Raw genomic sequence first — 20,701 nt, 5'->3', positions numbered from 1 at the left:
CAGTGACCAATCAGGGAATGGCTTTATTATATACAGATTTATAATACAAGGCGAGGAAATCCAGAATAATTTTGTGTATACCTTCCTAGCTCCTTACTTTTCCAATATCCTAGAATACTATATAGACTCTTTTTGTTTGCCTTTTGAGTTTATCTACTTCTCTCTTTTTCTTCTACTTTTATGTCTTTTTATATAATACAGTTGCTTAACTGAATCTACTTCCTTTCCTCCCCTTGAAAATCTTTCAAAGACCTTGCTTTAATATATTTTACATGCATTTTTCCTTTACTTTTAGGGCATTCACAATGTGGCCTTTATCCAGTCTTCTCCAGCATCATCTTTACTACTATGCTTTTTTTTATTCCTTGTGCTTGAGTCACAGTGATCCTTTTCTTTGCTTGAATTTGGCACTCTTCTTTGCATAGGACTGTATAAATGCTCTTTCCTCTGCCTTGAAACACTTTGTGTACCTTTTCTCATCTCTCAGCTTTAGTAGCAGTTATAACATGAAAACCTTGTGTGGTCTGACTAGATCCAATCTTTTATGCCTGTGTGTATTACTTCTCATGATGTAATTTTACTGTTTTTTTTTTTTTTCTTTTTGGACACAAAGCTTAAATAGGTTCTTCTTTATCACTCTGTAATACCTTTCTGTTCTCAGTGAAATTTATAATCTTATACATGTTTTTGTGACACATGTAGGTGTTTTTCTTCTCACAGTATTTGTAGAATGTTGAATCATTGCTCATCTGATACTCTTAACTTTCTAATTCACATTCTTTTTTTAGATAAAGCTCTAAAGGAAATTGTTGAGCGTGTTTTTCAGTCAAACTACTTTGATAGCACCCACAACCACCAGAATGGGCTGTGTGAAGAGGAAGAGGCAGCCTCTGCACCTATAGTGGAAGATCAGGTAGCCGAAGCTGGTGAGTACCTAGGTAGATATGAACTTCTGATTTAGAGTTCTGAATTTTACTTTGTTTTGCTACAAGTTTTCTACTTATTTAGTTATAATATACATAAAAACAAATTTTTAAAGAAACTTTAAAATTTCTTTTAAAGTTGTTGGTGGACAAAATGCCTTTATTTCACTTATTTTTATGTGGTGCTGAAGATTGAACCCAGTGCCTCACATGTGTTAGGCAAGCACTCTACCACTAAGCCGCGTTCCCAGTCCCGAAAGAAACTTTTAAGTGTGACAAAATGTTAAAAGTATACCAAGAGTAACTCCCTCTCAGAGAAAAAACGAACAATAAAGTCCTTCCTTGAAATATTCACTCCATAATTTGTTTTATGATTTTGATCATCACAGTTACAAACTGGTAGTTCTCTTACTACAGAATTGATGGGCAGGAGTTTGGGTGAAGGCCACTTCTTGGTAGGGTTTTGAAATAGAATTTTGTCTGATGTGTCAGATTTACTGCTATTTATCATACCTGTCTATAGGGTGAATAATGCAAGTTTTTTTTTTAATTTTTTGGTATCTTAATTTTGAACTATTAATGTGTCAGTGACGCGGTCTTTTCTAAGTGGTTTTTAATACCTAATAGAATATTTTAAATTATGTTAGATACTGTGACTACTTTTAAAATGAGTAAAATTATGAGTACATTGGACATTGTCAGAGCATAAATTTTGTAATAGTAAAAGCATGAGTTCTAGAATCAAGACTATTTGGGTTCAAATCTCTGCTTCAGTGCCTACCAGATACAGAACTTTGGACAAGTTATTGAAGCTGTTTATACCTCGGGTTCTCCATTTAAAATGTAATATGCAAAGTGTATGAAGTACCAAGTTCATGGATATCATTGTACAAGTGTTAGTTATAAAGTTGAAACCAGAAGAACATTGTTGAAGCTGATAGTAGCAAATCAACTATATAGGGCAGTGTTTTATTTTTCCTACAAAATATGTTAAAATGGAGAATAAGATCTTAATTTGTATGCTGCTTTATACTTAAGAGAATAGAAGAGGAATTTAATGTGCTAGCTCCGTATTTACATTATACACCATGTAGAATAATCTTTACTAATACTAAAGTAATTTATTTTGCAATAAAGGGAAAGAAAATTTTCTAAATAGGTTACTATAAAAATGGTGAAATATAGGACCTTAAAAGATTGAGATGTTGAACTCTTATTTGGACTGTAAATAAGAATTGTTGGTTTTTTGGTATCATTTTAAAATCTGGAATATTTTTTAGAGCAATTTAGTTTCACAGGAACATTGAACAGAGATTATGGAGATTTTCCACTTAATTCTACCCATACACCAGAGTGGTACATTTGTTACAATTGATAGGCTGACTTTGGCATGTCACCCAAAATCCAATTGAGCATTAGAGTTCACTCTTGGCATTGTGTATTCTATAAGTTTGAAAAGATAAGAATCCACCATTATAGTATTAAACTATTTTCATTGAATTTAAAATCCTCTTTTTTATCATGTTTTAACCTTTTAGAACCTGAGCCAGCAGAAGAATACACTGAACAGAGTGAAGTTGAATCAACAGAGGTATGAATTTTTTCTTTTTATGCTACCTTTACCTTTCTGTGTGTCAAACCGACATCTCAAACATTTACTTTACTTTGCAGTATGTAAATAGACAATTTATGGCAGAAACACAGTTCAGCAGTGGTGAAAAGGAGCAGGTGGTAGATGAGTGGACAGTTGAAACGGTTGAGGTAAGAATTTTCTGTATTACAAGGTGATTGTTTTTGTCTTCAGTAATTTTTTTCTCTCCTGAGGACCAACTAAGATTTTTTTCAGCATTTTATTATAATAACAAATTCATTATACAAGACTATTAAAGATCACTCATTTATTCCTGTGTGTATGTACTAGAATTGTTGCTTACTGATTGATTATAAAAAATTGTTTGTTTATACAAAGTTATGAGTTAATCTGTCAAAAGTAGAGAATTAGGGTCTCTTACTTCAGATTGATCTGTTAAAATCTGATCTCCCATATTGGTATCTTCAAAAGAATCCACCTCTTTGGGAATAAGATGGGGTGTTTTTTGGAGGACTTCTTCGCCCTAATGCTGTTTTGGTCACCAGGCTTTGGATTTCCTCATGTTTCTTGGTCTTTTCTCTCATCTCATTAAACATTTTTTTCAGGTCCTCATCTGTAGTTCATTGGCCCTCTTCGTATTTCTTCTCTCTGCTCTCAGAATAGAGAACTTATCCTGGCATAAGTTAGAGGAAAAGCTAACTTAGTACTTATACTTGAATTTCCTCCTTGGTGTGCCTTGTTACTATAAGAGATTTAAAAAAACAAAAACAAAAAAACCTTACTGGTTGGTCCTAGCTCTGTGTGTGTGTGTGTGTGTGGTTGGGATTTGAACTCAGGGCCTTGAGAATGTGAGGCAAGCACTGGTCCTAGCCTTTTAAAATCTACTTTTAGTGTCTCCTTTATACCTCCAAAGTGTAGGAAATACTTTTAAGCTGTGGGTAGTGTTTCTCTGGTATCAGATTATTCTCCAAAAGTATAATTACATTAGTACCTTCAGGTCTATGTTGAAGTATCAAAATGCACTGTTGATAAAATGGGTAAAAGATTAGGCCTTGGGCCTGGGGCTACGGCTTAGTCGTAGTGCACTTGCGTAGCATGTATGAGGCATTGGGTTCGATTATCAGTACTGCATATAAATAAAGGTCTATCAACAACTAACATCAGAAAGATATTTAATAGGGATGAAAATACTATTCCTGTGTAACCCTAACAATAAAATAACGTATGTTTGCCAATAAGGAATGCATTTCAAAAATGTTACAAGAGGCTTAATAGTACAGATCAAAAAGATCTTTAGTGTTATGAGTTGTATAAGAGGTGTGCCAATTAGGTGGAATAAGTAGTTATATGTTTTAGTGGAGTCAGGTAATTGGTATGTTTTAGAATGGATATAGAAGTGGAAGTGAAAGTTGAGCATGGTGGCACACCCCTGTACTCTGAATGACTCAGGAGGCCAAGCACAAAAGCAAGACAGCTTTGGAAGCAGCAAGATTCTGTCTCAAAAATCAAAAATAAAAATGGCTGGGAATATAGCTCAGTGGTACAGCACCCCTGGGTTAACAGTGTATGTTTGAGGGTGGGAGAGAGTAGAAGTAAATTATTAGCATATTTGTTTTAATAACAAACAAGGATTTGTGTTGCTATAGGGAAAGGTTGAGAACTAATATGTAGTGCATTGAAGTTGAATATTTGCATTTTATTTGATATGCATATTATTGTACTTAACCACTATGTTAATGATTTGTTCTTAATATCTGGTCAGTGGGTCTTTTAAGGGCTAACCATATAGGATTCTGGGAATTTTTGGAACATCTGAAGTTGCTAGAAGACAGATAAGTTGGTTTTTATAATTAATAGCTTAGTGATTTTTATCTTAGTGATTTTCCTTTTGTTTATAAAGGAAATAAGATGATTTCTCCAGGCTAAACAGATATAATTTTCATGATCTTAAAAACCAGAGTATGAATTTGATGTAATAAAGTAGTAAGGATTTCTAAGCAGACTAGAGATTTTTTGAGAACCATAACCAGGAGAAGGAAATTTATTAGAATTGGGGGAAAGACTGGTAGAATGAACTTGGCTTTTGTAGCAGTTTAGGTTGGATGGTAGAGTTTCATCTTACCTTGTTAAATGGAAGAAGAAATTTAAGAAATAAAAATTTTGATGATAATAATAGCCAACACTTCTTAAATGCTATCATATATATATATACACACATATGATGTAGATATATATGATGTATATAATACCATAGATCAAGTTACTATAGAGGAAATAGTAGTTTAAGCAAAGTACATTATTTTTGGAATAAAGCAAAGGGAGTCTCTCTTTGGAAACAGTTCATAAAGTACATTTGAGATGCTATATAGTATCCTGTGAGATTGAGAATATGGTAGAAGTGATGCCATTAAGTGTGGTATACTGTTGTCTATTTGAGTAACTACCTCAAAGCCTGTTGTCTTTGCTGTATAGATGGCAAATGTAACTTGGGGACCACTTAATAATAATATAATGAGCGGAGTTTTATTCTTTCAACACTTTCTCTCCACTTTAGGTAGTAAATTCACTCCAGCAGCAACCTCAGGCTGCATCTCCTTCAGTACCAGAGCCTCATTCTTTGACTCCTGTGGCTCAGGCAGATCCTCTAGTGAGAAGACAGCGAGTACAAGATCTTATGGCACAAATGCAGGGGCCTTATAATTTTATACAGGTAAGTATGGTTTAGTAAAACACTATAATAGAAGATTTAAGGGTTCCCACTATTTGACTTAATTTCATTATATTCTAACTTACAGGATTCTATGCTGGATTTTGAAAACCAGACACTTGATCCTGCCATTGTATCTGCACAACCTATGAATCCAACACAAAACATGGACATGCCCCAACTGGTTTGCCCTCCTGGTTAGTAATGGTACATTTTTATGTGAGATAAAATATAGGACCCACTAGTGGTTTCAGGGTTTACAGAGATATTTTCTTTTAATGCTTGCTTAACTTTTTTTTTTTTTTTTAAGGAGAGAATTTTTTTTTTTAATATTTTTTAGTTTTCAGCGGACACAACATCCTTGTTTGTATGTGGTGCTTAGGATCGAACCCGGGCTGCACGCATGCCAGGCGAGCGCGCTACCGCTTGAGCCACATCTTCAGCCCCTGCTTGCTTAACTTTTGATCCTTCTCTTTTAATTTGAAGAGAAATTTCAGTTGTAATTCCTTAGTTTTTTAACTTTTTTGACATACAGACACAGAAAAATGCATGCTCATTTGGTGAGTTTTCACAAACTGAACTCACCAGCATCCAGATTAAGAAAGTATATTGTGTCCCCTTTCAGTTACTAGTTAACCTCTTCCCTAACTTCATGGGAACCACTCAATTTGCCTCACACATGAGGCAAACACTCTTATCACTGAGTTACAATTCCAGCCCACCCAATTTCTTCTTGACTCTATGGACCAGTTTTTCCTGTTATTGTACTTTTGCAATTTTGCTTCAAACTTAGTCATAAAAATAAAAGTGACTCTCTATGGAATCTTTTTAGGAGATTTTCTGAGCATTTTCCTATATCAACTCTTCACATTATTTGAACTAACACTAAATAGTGTCAGTACTTTGTATTGGGTTAAATGGATTTTCTCTCCAGGACTATCAGTAATTCTGAGTCTTCTTGTTTTTTCCCTCTAGAGAATATCAGTTTAGTGGTACAAAGTGGCAAACTAACAGTGTTGCATAATTCAAAGTGTCATAAAAAGTTGCTGAGTACAACAAGCATGTTCAGTGACATAATTTTGGTAAGGTAGTTAGGATTTCTTTATAAGTTAAAGGAGTTCTTATCTCTTCCAAGAATTACAAACAGTCAAAGGCATGCTAGAAAATAGCCACAGTTTTTAATGTTCATTTTCTGAGCTCTACCAGAAAAATAAGATGTGTACTGTTCCTAGCCTGTAAATTGTGCCAAAGTCAACACTTATTATATGGACACGGCTTATAAGACTGTTAAATATTCAGGTAATGCTGAGTCTGTTAGACTCTTCAGTGGAAATTGGTAGTTTCTAAATGACTAATCAGTGGTTCTTTTTTATTTTATTTTTTTGGTACATGTCTTATTTTCATATTGCCATTAATTTCAAAGTAGTATTGATTTTTGATGATCTATTTAACCATGGTTTAGGAAATGACAAGGGTCAGCAGTGGGTGTTATTAATAAGATGCAATTAGATATCTTTTTAAAGCATTTTATATTTTGTTTTTTCCTGTGGAGTGCAATAATAGGGATTGCTCTCAGTGCCTCATGCATGCTAGGCAAGCACTCTATTACTGAGCCCAGCCCCCCAAAATTTTGAAATATATTGTGGTTTATATTGCTAAGATTGTTAATTGAATATTATCTAAGTTCTTGAGTATGCTTAGTGTTCCTTTTCCTATACTAATAGGCTGTCTTATGGATAACACTGACAGTGATTCTTGTTTTTCTCTCTTTTCATGTATTTTCTTACTGACATCTTCAACTCTTCCAAAACACAAAATGAAAGCAATTTTGAGAGTAAACTGATAATCACTACCAGCAAACCCCAAAATGTTCTATTAAAAGCTAAAATCTCACCTGTATACTTCATGTCTTTTTTTTTTTAAATTTACCAGGGATTGAACTCTGGGACACTCGGGCTTTGAGCCACATCCCCAGCCCTATATTTTTGTATTTTATTTAGATACAGGGTCTCACTGAGTTGTTTAGCACCTTGCTTTTTGATGAGGCTGGCTTTGAACCGAGATTCTCCTGCCTCAGCCTCTGGCTTTACAGGCATGTGCCACTATGCCTGGCCTTGCATCTTCTTTTTGTCTTGACCAAAATATCATTAATAATTTGGTCATAGAAATTTGCCGTTAGCAGCCATAATAAAGGTATTTAGACATCTCTTTAAGAAATTTGATTTTGTGTAACAGTAGTTTTTGTTGATTTTTCAGTTCATTCTGAATCTAGGCTTGCTCAGCCTAATCAAGTTCCTGTACAACCAGAAGCTACACAGGTAAAAGTGATACATATTTTTCATGTTTTGTTTCTTAGGTCTCTCTCTTTCAGCCTATGAATATCAGGCATGCATTTGATTAGAGTTCAAGTTCTGTTGGCTTGAGTAGTTACCAGTCTTTATTTTTATATTTGTATTTATTTTTCTTTTGATTATTTTTTAATTGTAATTTTTGTGTTTATAATTGTTTATTAAAATGAAGTGTGCTTTTTAATTTTAAACTAAGCAGATTTTCAGAAGACATGATTCAAACATAATTGTAAAATTTAGAACAGGTTTTTCCACATTAGAATCTGGAAGGACATAATGAACTGTTTATTTTACTTTGAGATTTCAAAAATATATTTTTTGCAATTGTTAGGTTTTGTATATAAATTCAGAGATGGAGTCATTAATTTCTCCTTTCACAAGTGTATCAATTTTTAGCCCTGTGAATATTAGTGTTGGTTTATTTATTTACTTTTTAACACATTTATTTTTTGGTACTGGGGATTGAACCCAGGGGTGTTTCACCACTGAGCTACATTCCTAGTCCTTTTATTGTTGATTTTTTTTTTTTTTTTTTTTTAAAGAGAGAAAGAGAGGACTGGGGATGCTCAAGCGGTAGCGCACTCGCCTGGCATGCGTGTGGCCCGGGTTCGATCCTTAGCACCACATACAAAGATGTTGTGTCCGCTGAAAACTGAAAAATAAATACTGAAATATTCTCTCTCTCTCTCTCTCTCAAAAAAAAAAAAGGGGAGAATTTTAATATTTAATTTTTAGTTTTCGGTGGACACAACATCTTTCTTTGTATGTGGTGCTGAGGATTGAACCCAGGCCGCACGCATGCCAGGCAAGCACGCTACCGCTTGCGCCACATCCGCAACCCCTTTATTGATGATTTTTAAGGCAGGATTTTGCTATATTGCCCACGCTGGCCTTGAAGTTGGAATCATCATGCTTTAGCCTTCCGGTTGCTGGGATGACAAGGGTGGGTTACCACACTCAGCCTAGTTGGCTTATTTATATTTTATTTTTAAAATATTTTTTAGTTGTAGATGGACACAGTGCTTTTATTTTGTTTATTATTTTTTTTTATGTGGTTGCAAGAATCGAACCCAGTGCCTCATACATGCTAGGCAAGTGTTCAACCACTGAGCCACAATCCCAACCCATTTAGTAGGCTGCTTACTTTTTTTTTTTTTTAAATTCTGACTCCACTCCTTTTTTTTTTTAAATATTTATTTTTTAGTTGTAGTTAGACACAATACCTTTATTTTATTCTATCTATTCTTTTTTACTTTGTGCTGAGGATCAAACCCAGGGCCTTGCACATTTTAGGCAAGTGCTCTACTGCTAAGACATAACCCCAGCCCAAGTAGTAGCAGACTTATTTTTTTTTTAATTCTTTTTTTTAAGAGAGAGAATTTTAATATTTATTCTTTAGTTTTCGGCGGACACAACATCTTTGTATGTGGTGCTGAGGACTGAACCTGGGCCACGTGCATGCCAGGCGAGCACGCTACCACTGGAGCCACATCCCCAGCCCCGCAGGCTTATTTTTTGAAATTCAGTTTTGTAAGAAGAAACCTGATTTCTCAATTTCTTTCTAGGTTCCCTTGGTTTCATCCACAAGTGAGGGGTACACAGCATCTCAACCCTTATACCAGCCTTCTCATGCTACAGAGCAACGGCCACAAAAGGAACCAATTGATCAGATTCAGGCAAGTTCTACTATAAGACTATATAACTTGTTGAGGCATTTATTGATGAATTAGGCAAAGATACTTTATCATTCGTACTGTGGCCTTTTTGAACCTACATTGCTTTCATGAAATAGTTGAACTCTTGACACACACAGAAAGTTTTGTGTTAGTTTACCGCTAACTATTTATTCATTTTGTGTTTAGGCAACAATCTCTTTAAACACAGACCAGGCTACAGCATCATCATCCCTTCCTGCTGCTTCTCAGCCTCAGGTATTTCAGGCTGGGACAAGCAAACCTTTACATAGCAGTGGAATCAATGTAAATGCAGCTCCATTCCAATCCATGCAGACGGTAAGCAAATTATTTATTCAACTAATATTAATTACTTAGGTGTACTATGAATCATTCTATATTGTCAACAAAGAAGATTCATTTAACATCTTGAACCTGTATCTACTATAACTGCAGGGTTATATTTATTTGTTTATTGTGTGTGTTACTGGGGATTGAACCCAGGGCCTTGTGAATGTGAGGCAAGCACTCTACCAATTGTGCTCTGTCCCCAGCCCAGGGTTATATTTAATTAAACATCTAACTCTGTTAAAATTCTCAAAGGTAAATTTGAACATATTAGTTGTGTACTTGGATCTTCTTTTTTTTTTTGATATCGAGGATTGAACTCAGGGGCACACAGCCATTGAGTCACATCCCCAGCCCTGTTTTGTATTTTATTTAGCGACAGGGTCTTACAGAGTTGCTGAGGGTGGCTTTGAACTCATGATCCTCCTCCCTCAGCCTCCCTAACCACTGGGATTACAGCCATGTGCCACTGTGCCCAGCCTTCCATCTTCTTTTTGTCAGTTTTCCCCTTTTGACTTGATTAACAGAGTTTAAACATACAAAAAGTAGGCCAATACAACATCTTTACAGTCCTATCTTAGATTTAAGTAGTTGATATTTTGCTCTATTTGCTTTACTGGAATATTTCCAAGTAAAATTCAGACGTTATACTTTACCGTGATTCAACAAAGCATCTTTAAATTGGGAAATTTTTATAAAACAATGATAATGAAATACTGTAATCTGTGGGATACAGCTAAATCAATGCTGAGAGGGATATTTAAAGAGGTAAATACTTAAAGTATTAACTTGATTAAAACATGAATAAAAGGAAAAAATAAATTTATAATTTTCTACAAGTGATATTACATTAGGAACTAAAGTTGATCTTTCATATGTAAAAAGCTTAAGGCTGCTTTGCATGTTAAGTGCTGTATGGTAATATATGTACACATATATTTTCCCACATTGAGGTTCGTTGTGGGTTATTGTTTACTAGCATCAAGATCTGCCACATTCAAAGAAGGTAATAAAGGGAGAAACTAATCATTTATTCACTTAACAGGTGTTCAATATGAATGCCCCTGTTCCTCCTGTAAATGAACCAGAAACTTTAAAACAGCAAAATCAGTACCAGGCCAGTTACAACCAGAGTTTTTCCAGTCAGCCTCATCAAGTGGAACAAACAGAGCTTCAGCAAGAACAACTTCAAACAGGTAGTCAAACCTGTGTCACTTTTTTGGTTGCTTGCTTTCCAACACAGTTATTGATAGTATTAGGACAGTTTAAACTTCAGAGTACTGGTGGTCAAAAGTTTTTGTTTTTGGTAGTGGATCGTATGAATTATTTTTGTTGCTAATCCTGAGTTGGGTCCATACTTTGTGTGAATTTTGTGCAGTTTTGGAGGCCTTGTGCCTTTTTTCCTCTGATCACTGAGCTTTTATAAATATATTTATTTGGATAGCTTTACTGGAATTAATCTTGTTTGACTTTCTATAAATTTTTATCTTTCAGATCACTTATAATTGCTTATTGTTTAGACCCTGCTAGCATGCATGATACATGGCAATAAATCAATCATATAAAGTTGAATTGGGGATTGGTTTGATTTTTTTTTTTTCTTTTTTTATTAGTAACATTTGTGTTAGTGACTTTATTTGGTGACAAGGTTGAAACAATCCTTTTTGGCAAGTAAGTTCATAATATGGCCAATTCTTACGCCTATCATAGCAATAATGTGAATAGATACATTTAGATTTCTTTATATGTAAGATAGAGTATCCTCTTTAGGTTTTTGGTTAATTCCTAGCAATTTTAGTGGAATCCTTCAACAAACTAGCAAATCCTCCTAAAGTGTGAGGAGTTAATGTTTTAATCTTACCAGACAGTTTAAAAAAAATCCGAAATTTTCTAATTATTCTATTTCTTGATAGATCTAAATCAGCATTTTAAATTTTTTTTAGTATTAAAGTCTTAACGAAACCTATAATGTTCATACTTGTAATTAATATGGAGGTTGAATCATCTATAATCTGGTAGAAATTTGTCAAGTTATGCTTATGCTCAGCTTCTGAATGATAACCTAGGCTTCTTGATCTTAGGCTCCTTTATCTACTTATCCTCTATCCAGAAAGTTATGTGTGGTACAGGTTTATTTTAAGCCTTTAAATATTACAGAGATATACTTATGTTTTAGCCATCTTTTTGATGTGATGAAATTAATAACTATATCATTTGACTGGTTAATTTGCCCTTTGTAGTTGGATTTGAAACTCTTTCCCCTTTGTGTTCTATTTGTTACTTTCTAATTTTGAATCATTTGAGCTAGATAAACTTTTGTTACCATTTCGAAATACACATTTATAACATTTACAGTAAAAATGAAAATGAGTCCATACACTTTGCTTTATTGATTGATTGCAGATACTCTACTGCTGAGCCATATTAACTATTTTGTTATTTACTTTGAGACAGTGTCTTGCTTATTTGGTGAGGGCTAGCCTCAAACTCAATCCTGCTTCAGTCCTCCAAGTAGTTGGGATTATAAGCATTGTTAAAAAAAAATTTTTTTTTTTCCCGCACTGAGCATGTGTAAGACCCTGGGTCCAATCTAAGCACATGCTCTACCACTGAGCTACATACTCAGCCCCCATCTTGTTCTTGTGAACAATTTCATACCACCACTGTAATAATCATATCCTGTCTGGACTACTAGAGTTGTCACTTAACTTTTGACTCCTTGACTAACTACTCTTTTAGCCTGCTCTATTGTCCACACAGTAACCAGAATGATCATTTTAAAAAAGTACATCAGATGTCTCCTAATCAAAACCTTTCTGTACCTTCTCATTACATTTAGAAAGGATACTAAAACATCTTGGTTTAAAAGATTGTTTCTGATTTGGTCCCTGCCTTTATCCTAGTCTGTATCTTATGTATCTGTCCATTTTCTTCCTATATATCTACACCAGCCACCGAAAAGTTCTCTTTGACCCTTACACTTCCTTTCTTTTTAACATGAAACTATCTTCCACTGACAGTTGTATGGCTGGTTTTATTTCTATTAAAAAAAAAAAAGACATTTTTGTTAAGTGATCAAAAAATGTTTGTGTAAAACTATATATGTCATGTACATATACACATTGAAATGGCTAAATTGAGCTAATTACACATATATCGATCGTATCATACTTCTACCAGCTTTTGTGATGCGCACACACAGTCTACTCTTGATTTGCAAGAATACCATACACTCTTATTGACTTTAGTTACCATATTGTATAATAGATTTCTTAAACTTATGCTCTTGCATTGCTTTCTTCTTTTTTCAGGTCTGTGCTCAAATATCAACTCACAGAGACCTTTTTGTTACTGTTTCCAAACATAGCTCACTTTTGGCGACACATTTATCCTATTTTATCATTTCTCATTAGAAAAAAGCTTATACATGGAGAATTATAATAAGGAACAACATGAAAAAGATCTGACAAAGATCTTTGCGTTTTCCTTTTTTGTTCTTTATTTTTTTTAATTTTATTTTGAGACAAAAGTCTTGCTCAAAATTTGTGATGATCCTGCCTCAGTGTCCTGAATAGCTGAGATACAGGTGTGTGTCACTGCACATGGCTTGGCTTTTCTTTATAGAATATTAAGCTTATATTTTACAAATGCTTACATGGTAGCTCTGCTATTTTAAAATAAAGGTTACACTTGAATTGTTCTGCTGTGAGTTTCTTGCAGTGAGGTTTGACCAAAATGAATAAATTTCTTGTTGATAAATGATTTGAATATTAAATTTTTGACTACATGCGTGTGAATGAATGTTTAGATAGAAAATTTTATGTGTATTTGATATTTGTAATTTTAAATTTGAGGAATGTATTAAAAAGTTAATCTGTGTAAGAAGTTTATACCTTGAGTAGTATAGTTTAGGGCAATAAGGAATTCAGAAAGGCATGTCTCTTCTTCCTAGGTATTCTCTAGATTTTTCATTGCAAAATAGAATTCTAAAAACTAGAACTGTATCTTGAGTTTCTTGAGGGTATAAAATAGCTCAGTGAATATTTTCAAGAGTTACAGACCCTTTTCTCTCTACTTCAAAATGGGAAATCTCTGGCAGGCTGTTGATTTGACCATTGTTCCTATGTTGCGGGCTTTCCTTTGTCTTGTTACTACTATTTGTTACCTCCCAGAGGCACTTCTAGCAAATGTTTTTTCTTCCCTGTGAACATTGTCATACCAGATATGTGCCACAATATTTAGTTTTTGGAAATTTTTACATCTAGAATTATCTGTGGAAGGGAGGGTGTTGTGCAAGGTAATGTGAGCTTTTTAGAATCTTACCTTCAAGTAGGTTGAGTTGCTAGTTTACCCTTTAACTGTCTGGCTATACTTGTTATTGCGAAGACTTTGAAATGGGATCAGGCATCGTGGGTTATATGACGGAGGCATTTGCTAATTTAGCCGTGTTATTGATGATATATTCTTCCATATTGCTGCTTAGTTATGAGAGCATGGATTTATGCATTTCACTAAGTTCCAAGGATAATTTGAAAACAACAAAAATACTAATTAGGAGCTTTATAATGGAAAGAAGTATTTAAATGGCACACATAGTAATTACAGTGGATCCCTTTTGCTAAAGTGTAGATGTCTTTCAGAAGGTGTTAATAATACTTGCATTTTCAAATCATCTGTTTGAAAGGGTACAGTTTTGTATGTCTTGCTTTCAAAGATTTGGAATCATTGTTGGATAATTTTAATCCCCCTAAATTTAATCTGTGTGAAGGAGAAAAACCGGACTTTCATTAATGTAGTGTTTTTCCTATTAATATGTAAATTTTTTAAAAAGCAGAACTAAAATTTAAGGAGATAATGCTTACAGAAAGCTTTTGAGAGAACAGATGGTAGTGATCTGTGTTTATTGTACAATATTTAAACTATTTTTCTTACTATAGTGGTTGGCACTTACCATGGTTCCCAGGACCAGCCCCATCAAGTGACTGGTAATCACCAGCAGCCTCCTCAGCAGAACACTGGATTTCCACGGAGCAGTCAACCTTATTACAATAGTCGTGGTGTGTCTCGTGGAGGTTCCCGTGGTGCTAGAGGCTTGATGAATGGATACCGGGGCCCTGCTAATGGATTCAGAGGTAAAAAGGAAGGGGAAAAAAAGTTTGAAATACCTTTTACTGTTTCAAGTTCTTTTCTGATTTGTAAAATATATAGAAATATCATGGTTTTAAGGAAGGGTTATAGCCATCTCCACATTATCCTTTGGGTATAATTTAAACATTTGAAGTGTATATGTATTCAGTTATTTAAATGACAGAGTTGAGATAAACTTGTTATTTTCAAATCCTGTCAGTCTTTTGAGAGAGAATGGTCTTGTGTATTACTAGACCTTATGGGATTTGTTTTTTTTCCTTTAATGTGTGTATCTTTTCATATGTGGGTGAAAATTGCATGTTCTAAAGCAGTTGGTACTTACAGATACTTATAAAACATATTAGGTCAGCATAAGGGATTAGAACTAGCATGACTTAGGGTTTTCTAATTCTTCCCTTTGTCATTAATAAGAAAGTAAAAATTCCTTGTGAAGATATTATTATTAATTTTTGTCCTAAATTTTAGGAGGATATGATGGTTACCGCCCTTCATTCTCTAATACTCCAAACAGTGGTTATACACAGTCTCAGTTCAGTGCTCCCCGGGACTACTCTGGTTATCAGCGGGTAAGTAAACATAGGACGGATCTCAATAACTAATTTGGGATTAATTTTATAGTGTCCAAGATATTTTTTAATAGAAAATGATCACATTGACTTTTCTTAGCATTCAGTGTAGATCATTTAATAAAGTCTGACAAAGAATTTTGAGAGCAGAGGTATATATCTCATGGAATATTTTTGAGAATAATACAAGTACAGTAATTACAGAATAGCTTTTAGCTGTGATATTGGAATGTCTTCAAAGAATAAGAATTCTGTATTATGCAAATGTTAGATTGTAAGAATAGTTAGATGGGTAAGCATTTTTTAAAAAGTCTTTTCAGTACTAACTAGCTTGTCTTTTAGGATGGATATCAGCAGAATTTCAAGCGAGGCTCTGGGCAGAGTGGACCACGGGGAGCCCCACGAGGTAATATTTTGTGGTGGTGATCCTAGCTCCCAAGTGGAGCTTCTGTTCTGGCCTTGGAAGAGCTGTTCATAGTCTGCATGTAGGTTACATGTTAGGAATACATTTATCTTTTCCAGACTTGTTGCTAGGGATTAAATGAAATGCTCTGTTTCTAAAAAATATAATCTTGAATCCAAATTTTAATTTTTGAATGACTTTCCCTGTTACTATATAAAATTGTCTTGAAAATGAGAACAATTTCTCTTCCTCAGAAAAAGTGTTTTTCCAACTGGAAATTATTTTTCAGGTCCTAAAACCTGCTAAATGTTTTTAGGAAGTACTTATTAAGACATTTTTGTAAGACATTTTTGGAATGAGATTGAACATTTATATAAATTTATTATTCCTCTTTCATTTTTGAAACATGCATATTATATTTTAGGACCAGAACCCCTTTAATGGCCAAATAAGCCATAGTTACATTTAGAGAACCATTTAGAAATGGTAGAACTAATGAAAATTTGAATACCTTTTAGACCACTGTTAATGATCAAAATATCAAGTTATTTCCAACTTTAAAATGGAACCCCCAAATTCTTATTAACATAACTAAACTGTACTTAAAAATTAGGTTTTCAGAGTTTTTTCTGTTTTGTCTTTTACTATTGGAAAACTACTTCCTATTTGGGCAGGAAGATCACCTATTTCACAGTTAGATCTAGCATTTCATGTAATCTGAAGTTCTAAATGGTTCTCTGGTTTGAGGAACGTTAAACAACAAGTAAGTTTCCTCTAGCTATTGGCCATAACATGTATAAAATGTATATTAAAGAGGAATTACAAAGTACTTTGATTTGAATGCTATAGCAATCGGCCAGCAAAAAGGTGCATTTTTTTTTAAGTTAATGGATCACTCCGGAATTACTGACTTGACTAGAAGTATCAAAGATTATTTGCATGTGAATGTGGGTCATGTTCTTTCCCACTTTGTAGCATATTCTATGAAAGTTGAGTTAATTGATAGCCAAAAATTGTTTTAACAGCATGTAAAAAGTTATTTTATCTGTTACAAGTCATTATACAATTTTGAATGTTATGTAGTTTCTTTTTAACAGTTTAGGTAATAAGGTCTGTTTTCATTCTGGTGCTTTTATTAATTTTGATAGTATGATGTTACTACTGAAATGTAAGCTAGAGTGTACACTAGAATGTGAGCTCCATGAGAGCAGGTACCTTGTCTGTCTTCACTGCTGTATCTATTCCCAACGCCTGATGACAGTGCCTGGCACATAGTAGGCACTCAATAAATACTTGTTGAATGAATGAATGAATGAGTACTGGTGGAATACTCCATTAGCTTTACCCTTCCTTTAGCTAGAGAACATTAGCAAATTTGCGCATGACAACTTCCAAGAGGTGAAACTTGAACGCAGAAGAATTGACCTCTTAAACCTAATAATGTGGTGACAAGCTGCCCACATGCTTCTTGACTTCAGATGAAAATCTGCTTGAAGGCAAAACAAATAATATTTGAAAGAAAAATCAAATGCCATTTTTGTCTTCTAGGTCGTGGAGGGCCCCCAAGACCCAACAGAGGGATGCCGCAAATGAACACTCAGCAAGTGAATTAATCTGATTCACAGGATTATGTTTAATCGCCAAAAACACACTGGCCAGTGTACCATAATATGTTACCAGAAGAGTTATTATCTATTTGTTCTCCCTTTCAGGAAACTTATTGTAAAGGGACTGTTTTCATCCCATAAAGACAGGACTACAATTGTCAGCTTTATATTATCTGGATATGGAAGGAAACTATTTTTACTCTGCATGTTCTGTCCTAAGCGTCATCTTGAGCCTTGCACATGATACTCAGATTCCTCACCCTTGCTTAGGAGTAAAACATAATATACTTTACGGGGTGATAATATCTCCATAGTTATTTGGGTGATAATATCTCCATAGTTATTTGAAGTGACTTGAAGAAAGAAAGAAAACAAGTATGACTTTTTGACATTGGATAAAAGCTACAAATCGGCCCCAGAGTTATTTAATTCAATGGTAATTGACAAAACAAAAATATTTTCCTTGAAAGGAAGATGGAAGGAGTGGAGTGTGGTTTGAGAGAACAACTGCATTTCACAACTTTTTCCAGTTAAATTGGAGCACGGAACGTTAGATGCATACCAAATTATGCATGGGTCCTTAGTCACACATGTAAGGGTGGCTACCAGCTTTGACATAGCACTCTTCATCCGGCCAAACAACTGTGATTAAAAACACATGTAAACTGCTTTTTTAACAGCTGATACTGTATTAAGAAAAAGCCAACCTGCAAATCAGGCTTTGATTGGCACTTTTTGAAAAATATGCAACAAATATGGGATATAATCTGGATAAGCTGCTTCTGTACTTAATGTGAAGTATTTAGATACCTTTTGAACACTTAACAACTTCTTTGAGACAATGACTTTTATAAGGATTGGTAGTATATATCATTCCTTATGACATGCACATTGTCATCACTAATCCCTGGATCTTGTATCGTTACCTGAATTGGTACAGGTACTATGAAAATCTAGTGGATAATAGTAACACTCTTGGTCACATGTTTTTCCTGCAGCTTGAAAGTTTTTAAAAGAAAAGGATATCAAATGCCTGCTGCTACCACCCTTTTAAAATTGCTATCTTTTGAAAAGCACCAGTATGTGTTTTAGATTGATTTCCCTGTTTAGGGAAATGACAGACAGTAGCTTCAGCTCTGATGGTATAAGCAAAACAAATAAAAACATGTTTATAAAAGTTGTATCTTGAAACACTGGTGTTCACAGCTAGCAGCTTATGTGATTCACCCCATGTATTGTTAGTGCATTTTATGGTTATCTCCAGCAGCTGTTTGTAGTACTTGCATTTATCTTTTGTCTAATTTAATTCTAATTGAATTCCCCTTTCTTGGAGGCATTCATGTTCAAAGTGGTGATTTGATTCCTTAGATGCATAGGGAAGAGCCTCAAGTTTGATGGAGATGGTGGACAGTTTAGTAGTGAATTAGCCATATGTACTACATTGAATTTGTGCTAGCAGTTTGAGCACTAGTTCTATGTGCCTATGAACCTAATGCTGCTTGTTGTCCCATTCCACCTTGACTTCATGGAGAATTAATCCCACCTATTAAGCAAAGGCTACTAAGTTAATGATATTCTCTGTGCAGAAATTAAAATTTTATTTTTTAGCCTTTAAAGAATTTTTCCAGTAGGTACTTGGCTCCTTAAAAATGAAAATTATTCTCAAAACATTCATCATGAGACAACTGGAGTTTTTGCTGGTTTTGTAACCTAAAATGGATAGGCTGTTGAACATTCCACATACACAAGTTTTGTAGGGTGGTGGGTAATGGGGGAATCTTCAATGTTTATTTTAAAATAAATAAAATAAGTTCTTGACTTTTCTCATGTGTGGTTGTGGTACATCATATTGGAAGGGTTATCTGTTTACTTTTGCAAATGAGTATTTCTTTTGCTAGCACCTCCCCTTGTGTGCTTTAAATGACATCTGCCTGGGATGTACCACAACCATATGTTAGTTGTCCTTTAGGGGGATGGGTAAAATTTTCATGGTTCAATGGCTAATCCCTAGATGATGTGTGCTTGCAATCCTATGAAAAACTAAATTTGCTATCTATAGAAAATAATTTTGTGACATTTAAAAATCAAAGTAAATTTGGTGATCAATTAGTATTCAGTGATCAATTAGTATGAATCAGTTCAGAGATGGGAGAAATGCCTTCTAGGTTTCAAATTTCTATGCATTAGTGCAGATGTGAATGTGTAAAGGTATTCATAGTTTGGTAACATGTATTTTTAAAAAGAACTGTTTGTTCATTTCAAAATATTATAATATGGGGGTGGTGTTCTGTTATCACATTTTAAATGTAAACCTTTCATTTATTAATTCAGACCACATTTTTTAAAGGAATGCCTGATAGGGCAGAGAACTTTTAAAAAATCTCATCAGGATCTGAATCTTGGTACTCAGTATTCTGTATAATATGTGAATGCTTGTCTTAGCTGCAGAAGGCCTTCTATTTGCTCAAGTGAGTATTTTAGCAGTTAAAAGGAAGTGGTTACTATATAGTATCTTGGTATAGCAAGAACACATATAAAATACTTTTGTACGTGCACAATTTTAGTCATTCACAAGGATAATGAAACTTTTTTCAGAGTTTCACTAAAGGTAGAATGTCATTGATGACCTAAACTGATTAGCACAGTTTTATTTCCAGATCCTAATATTCATAAAGAAGATGGGAGAGATTTCTGATCATTGTATCTTGATATTAAAACAAGTGACTTCTCAGTGTTTTTTAATTAACTTTTAACAATTATTTTGTTTCCCTATACATACAACTTTGTTGTGTGGGAGACTTTCCATTTAAACACGAGACATGAAAATGTGTGCTTATTGTCAGGTTTACTGAGGTGCTCAGTTGACAACCAGTTCATTTTTGTAGAAGGTTATTGAGCAAGTGAGCTTTCTAAGTGTTTTAGGAAATTTATTATACTGTTCATTGTATTTTCAGTGATGTATTTAGTTAGAAGAAATGAAATGCAGATAAGCACTGAATTCGTACCCTTCTTTTCAGCCTTAAGCTCCCAGATCTGCAATCCATTGGAGTTCTTTCTAAGCACAGTTTTATTGACTTTAAATTTAGTTCAAAGAATCAATAATTGCCCCGACTTGTCCCTTTTATAAGAAGTAAATGGGGCGAAGAAACTCCTAGGAAAATTAAAAATAAATTGTTAAGATTTATTTCTCTGTCCTTTCCAAACTCCCAGGAAAATAAAGATAAATTGAGCCTCACCTCTTTTTCCCATTTTGAGTTCTATTAAGTTACTGGAAAAGACTAGTAAATGTTTTTAATCACATTAGATTAAATTATACGAAAACTTGTTTCCTCTTGTCTTTGAACAAAGTCTGCTCAGTTGTATGTACCATTTAGCAAAGCTCTAAAT

The 20,701-nt window shown here is 34.2% G+C and overlaps 1 protein-coding gene across 2 annotated transcripts in view; it reads left to right on the top strand.

Moving 5' to 3' along the window:
* Caprin1 (cell cycle associated protein 1) overlaps nucleotides 1-19,137 on the top strand; it is a 40,080-nt gene extending 20,943 nt beyond the window's left edge. The window contains exons 7-19 of one of the 2 annotated variants that reach the window (XM_005327422.4): nucleotides 789-926; nucleotides 2,462-2,514; nucleotides 2,595-2,684; nucleotides 5,069-5,224; nucleotides 5,310-5,418; nucleotides 7,478-7,539; nucleotides 9,135-9,245; nucleotides 9,432-9,581; nucleotides 10,636-10,786; nucleotides 14,528-14,722; nucleotides 15,204-15,304; nucleotides 15,647-15,710; nucleotides 17,256-19,137. In XM_005327422.4, the coding sequence (XP_005327479.1) occupies nucleotides 789-926; nucleotides 2,462-2,514; nucleotides 2,595-2,684; nucleotides 5,069-5,224; nucleotides 5,310-5,418; nucleotides 7,478-7,539; nucleotides 9,135-9,245; nucleotides 9,432-9,581; nucleotides 10,636-10,786; nucleotides 14,528-14,722; nucleotides 15,204-15,304; nucleotides 15,647-15,710; nucleotides 17,256-17,320 (1,445 nt within the window). In that variant the 3' untranslated portion in view covers nucleotides 17,321-19,137. The remainder of the gene's footprint in view (nucleotides 1-788; nucleotides 927-2,461; nucleotides 2,515-2,594; nucleotides 2,685-5,068; nucleotides 5,225-5,309; nucleotides 5,419-7,477; nucleotides 7,540-9,134; nucleotides 9,246-9,431; nucleotides 9,582-10,635; nucleotides 10,787-14,527; nucleotides 14,723-15,203; nucleotides 15,305-15,646; nucleotides 15,711-17,255) is intronic. The other variant, XM_078046253.1, reaches the window with a different exon arrangement.
* Nucleotides 19,138-20,701: the final 1,564 nt, after the last annotated feature.

The sequence above is a fragment of the Ictidomys tridecemlineatus genome, chromosome 4 (assembly GCF_052094955.1).
Source record: "Ictidomys tridecemlineatus isolate mIctTri1 chromosome 4, mIctTri1.hap1, whole genome shotgun sequence".
Lineage (NCBI taxonomy): Eukaryota > Metazoa > Chordata > Mammalia > Rodentia > Sciuridae > Ictidomys > Ictidomys tridecemlineatus.
The sequence above is the reverse complement of the archived record's forward strand: the minus strand, read 5'-3'. Positions and strand labels throughout refer to the sequence as shown.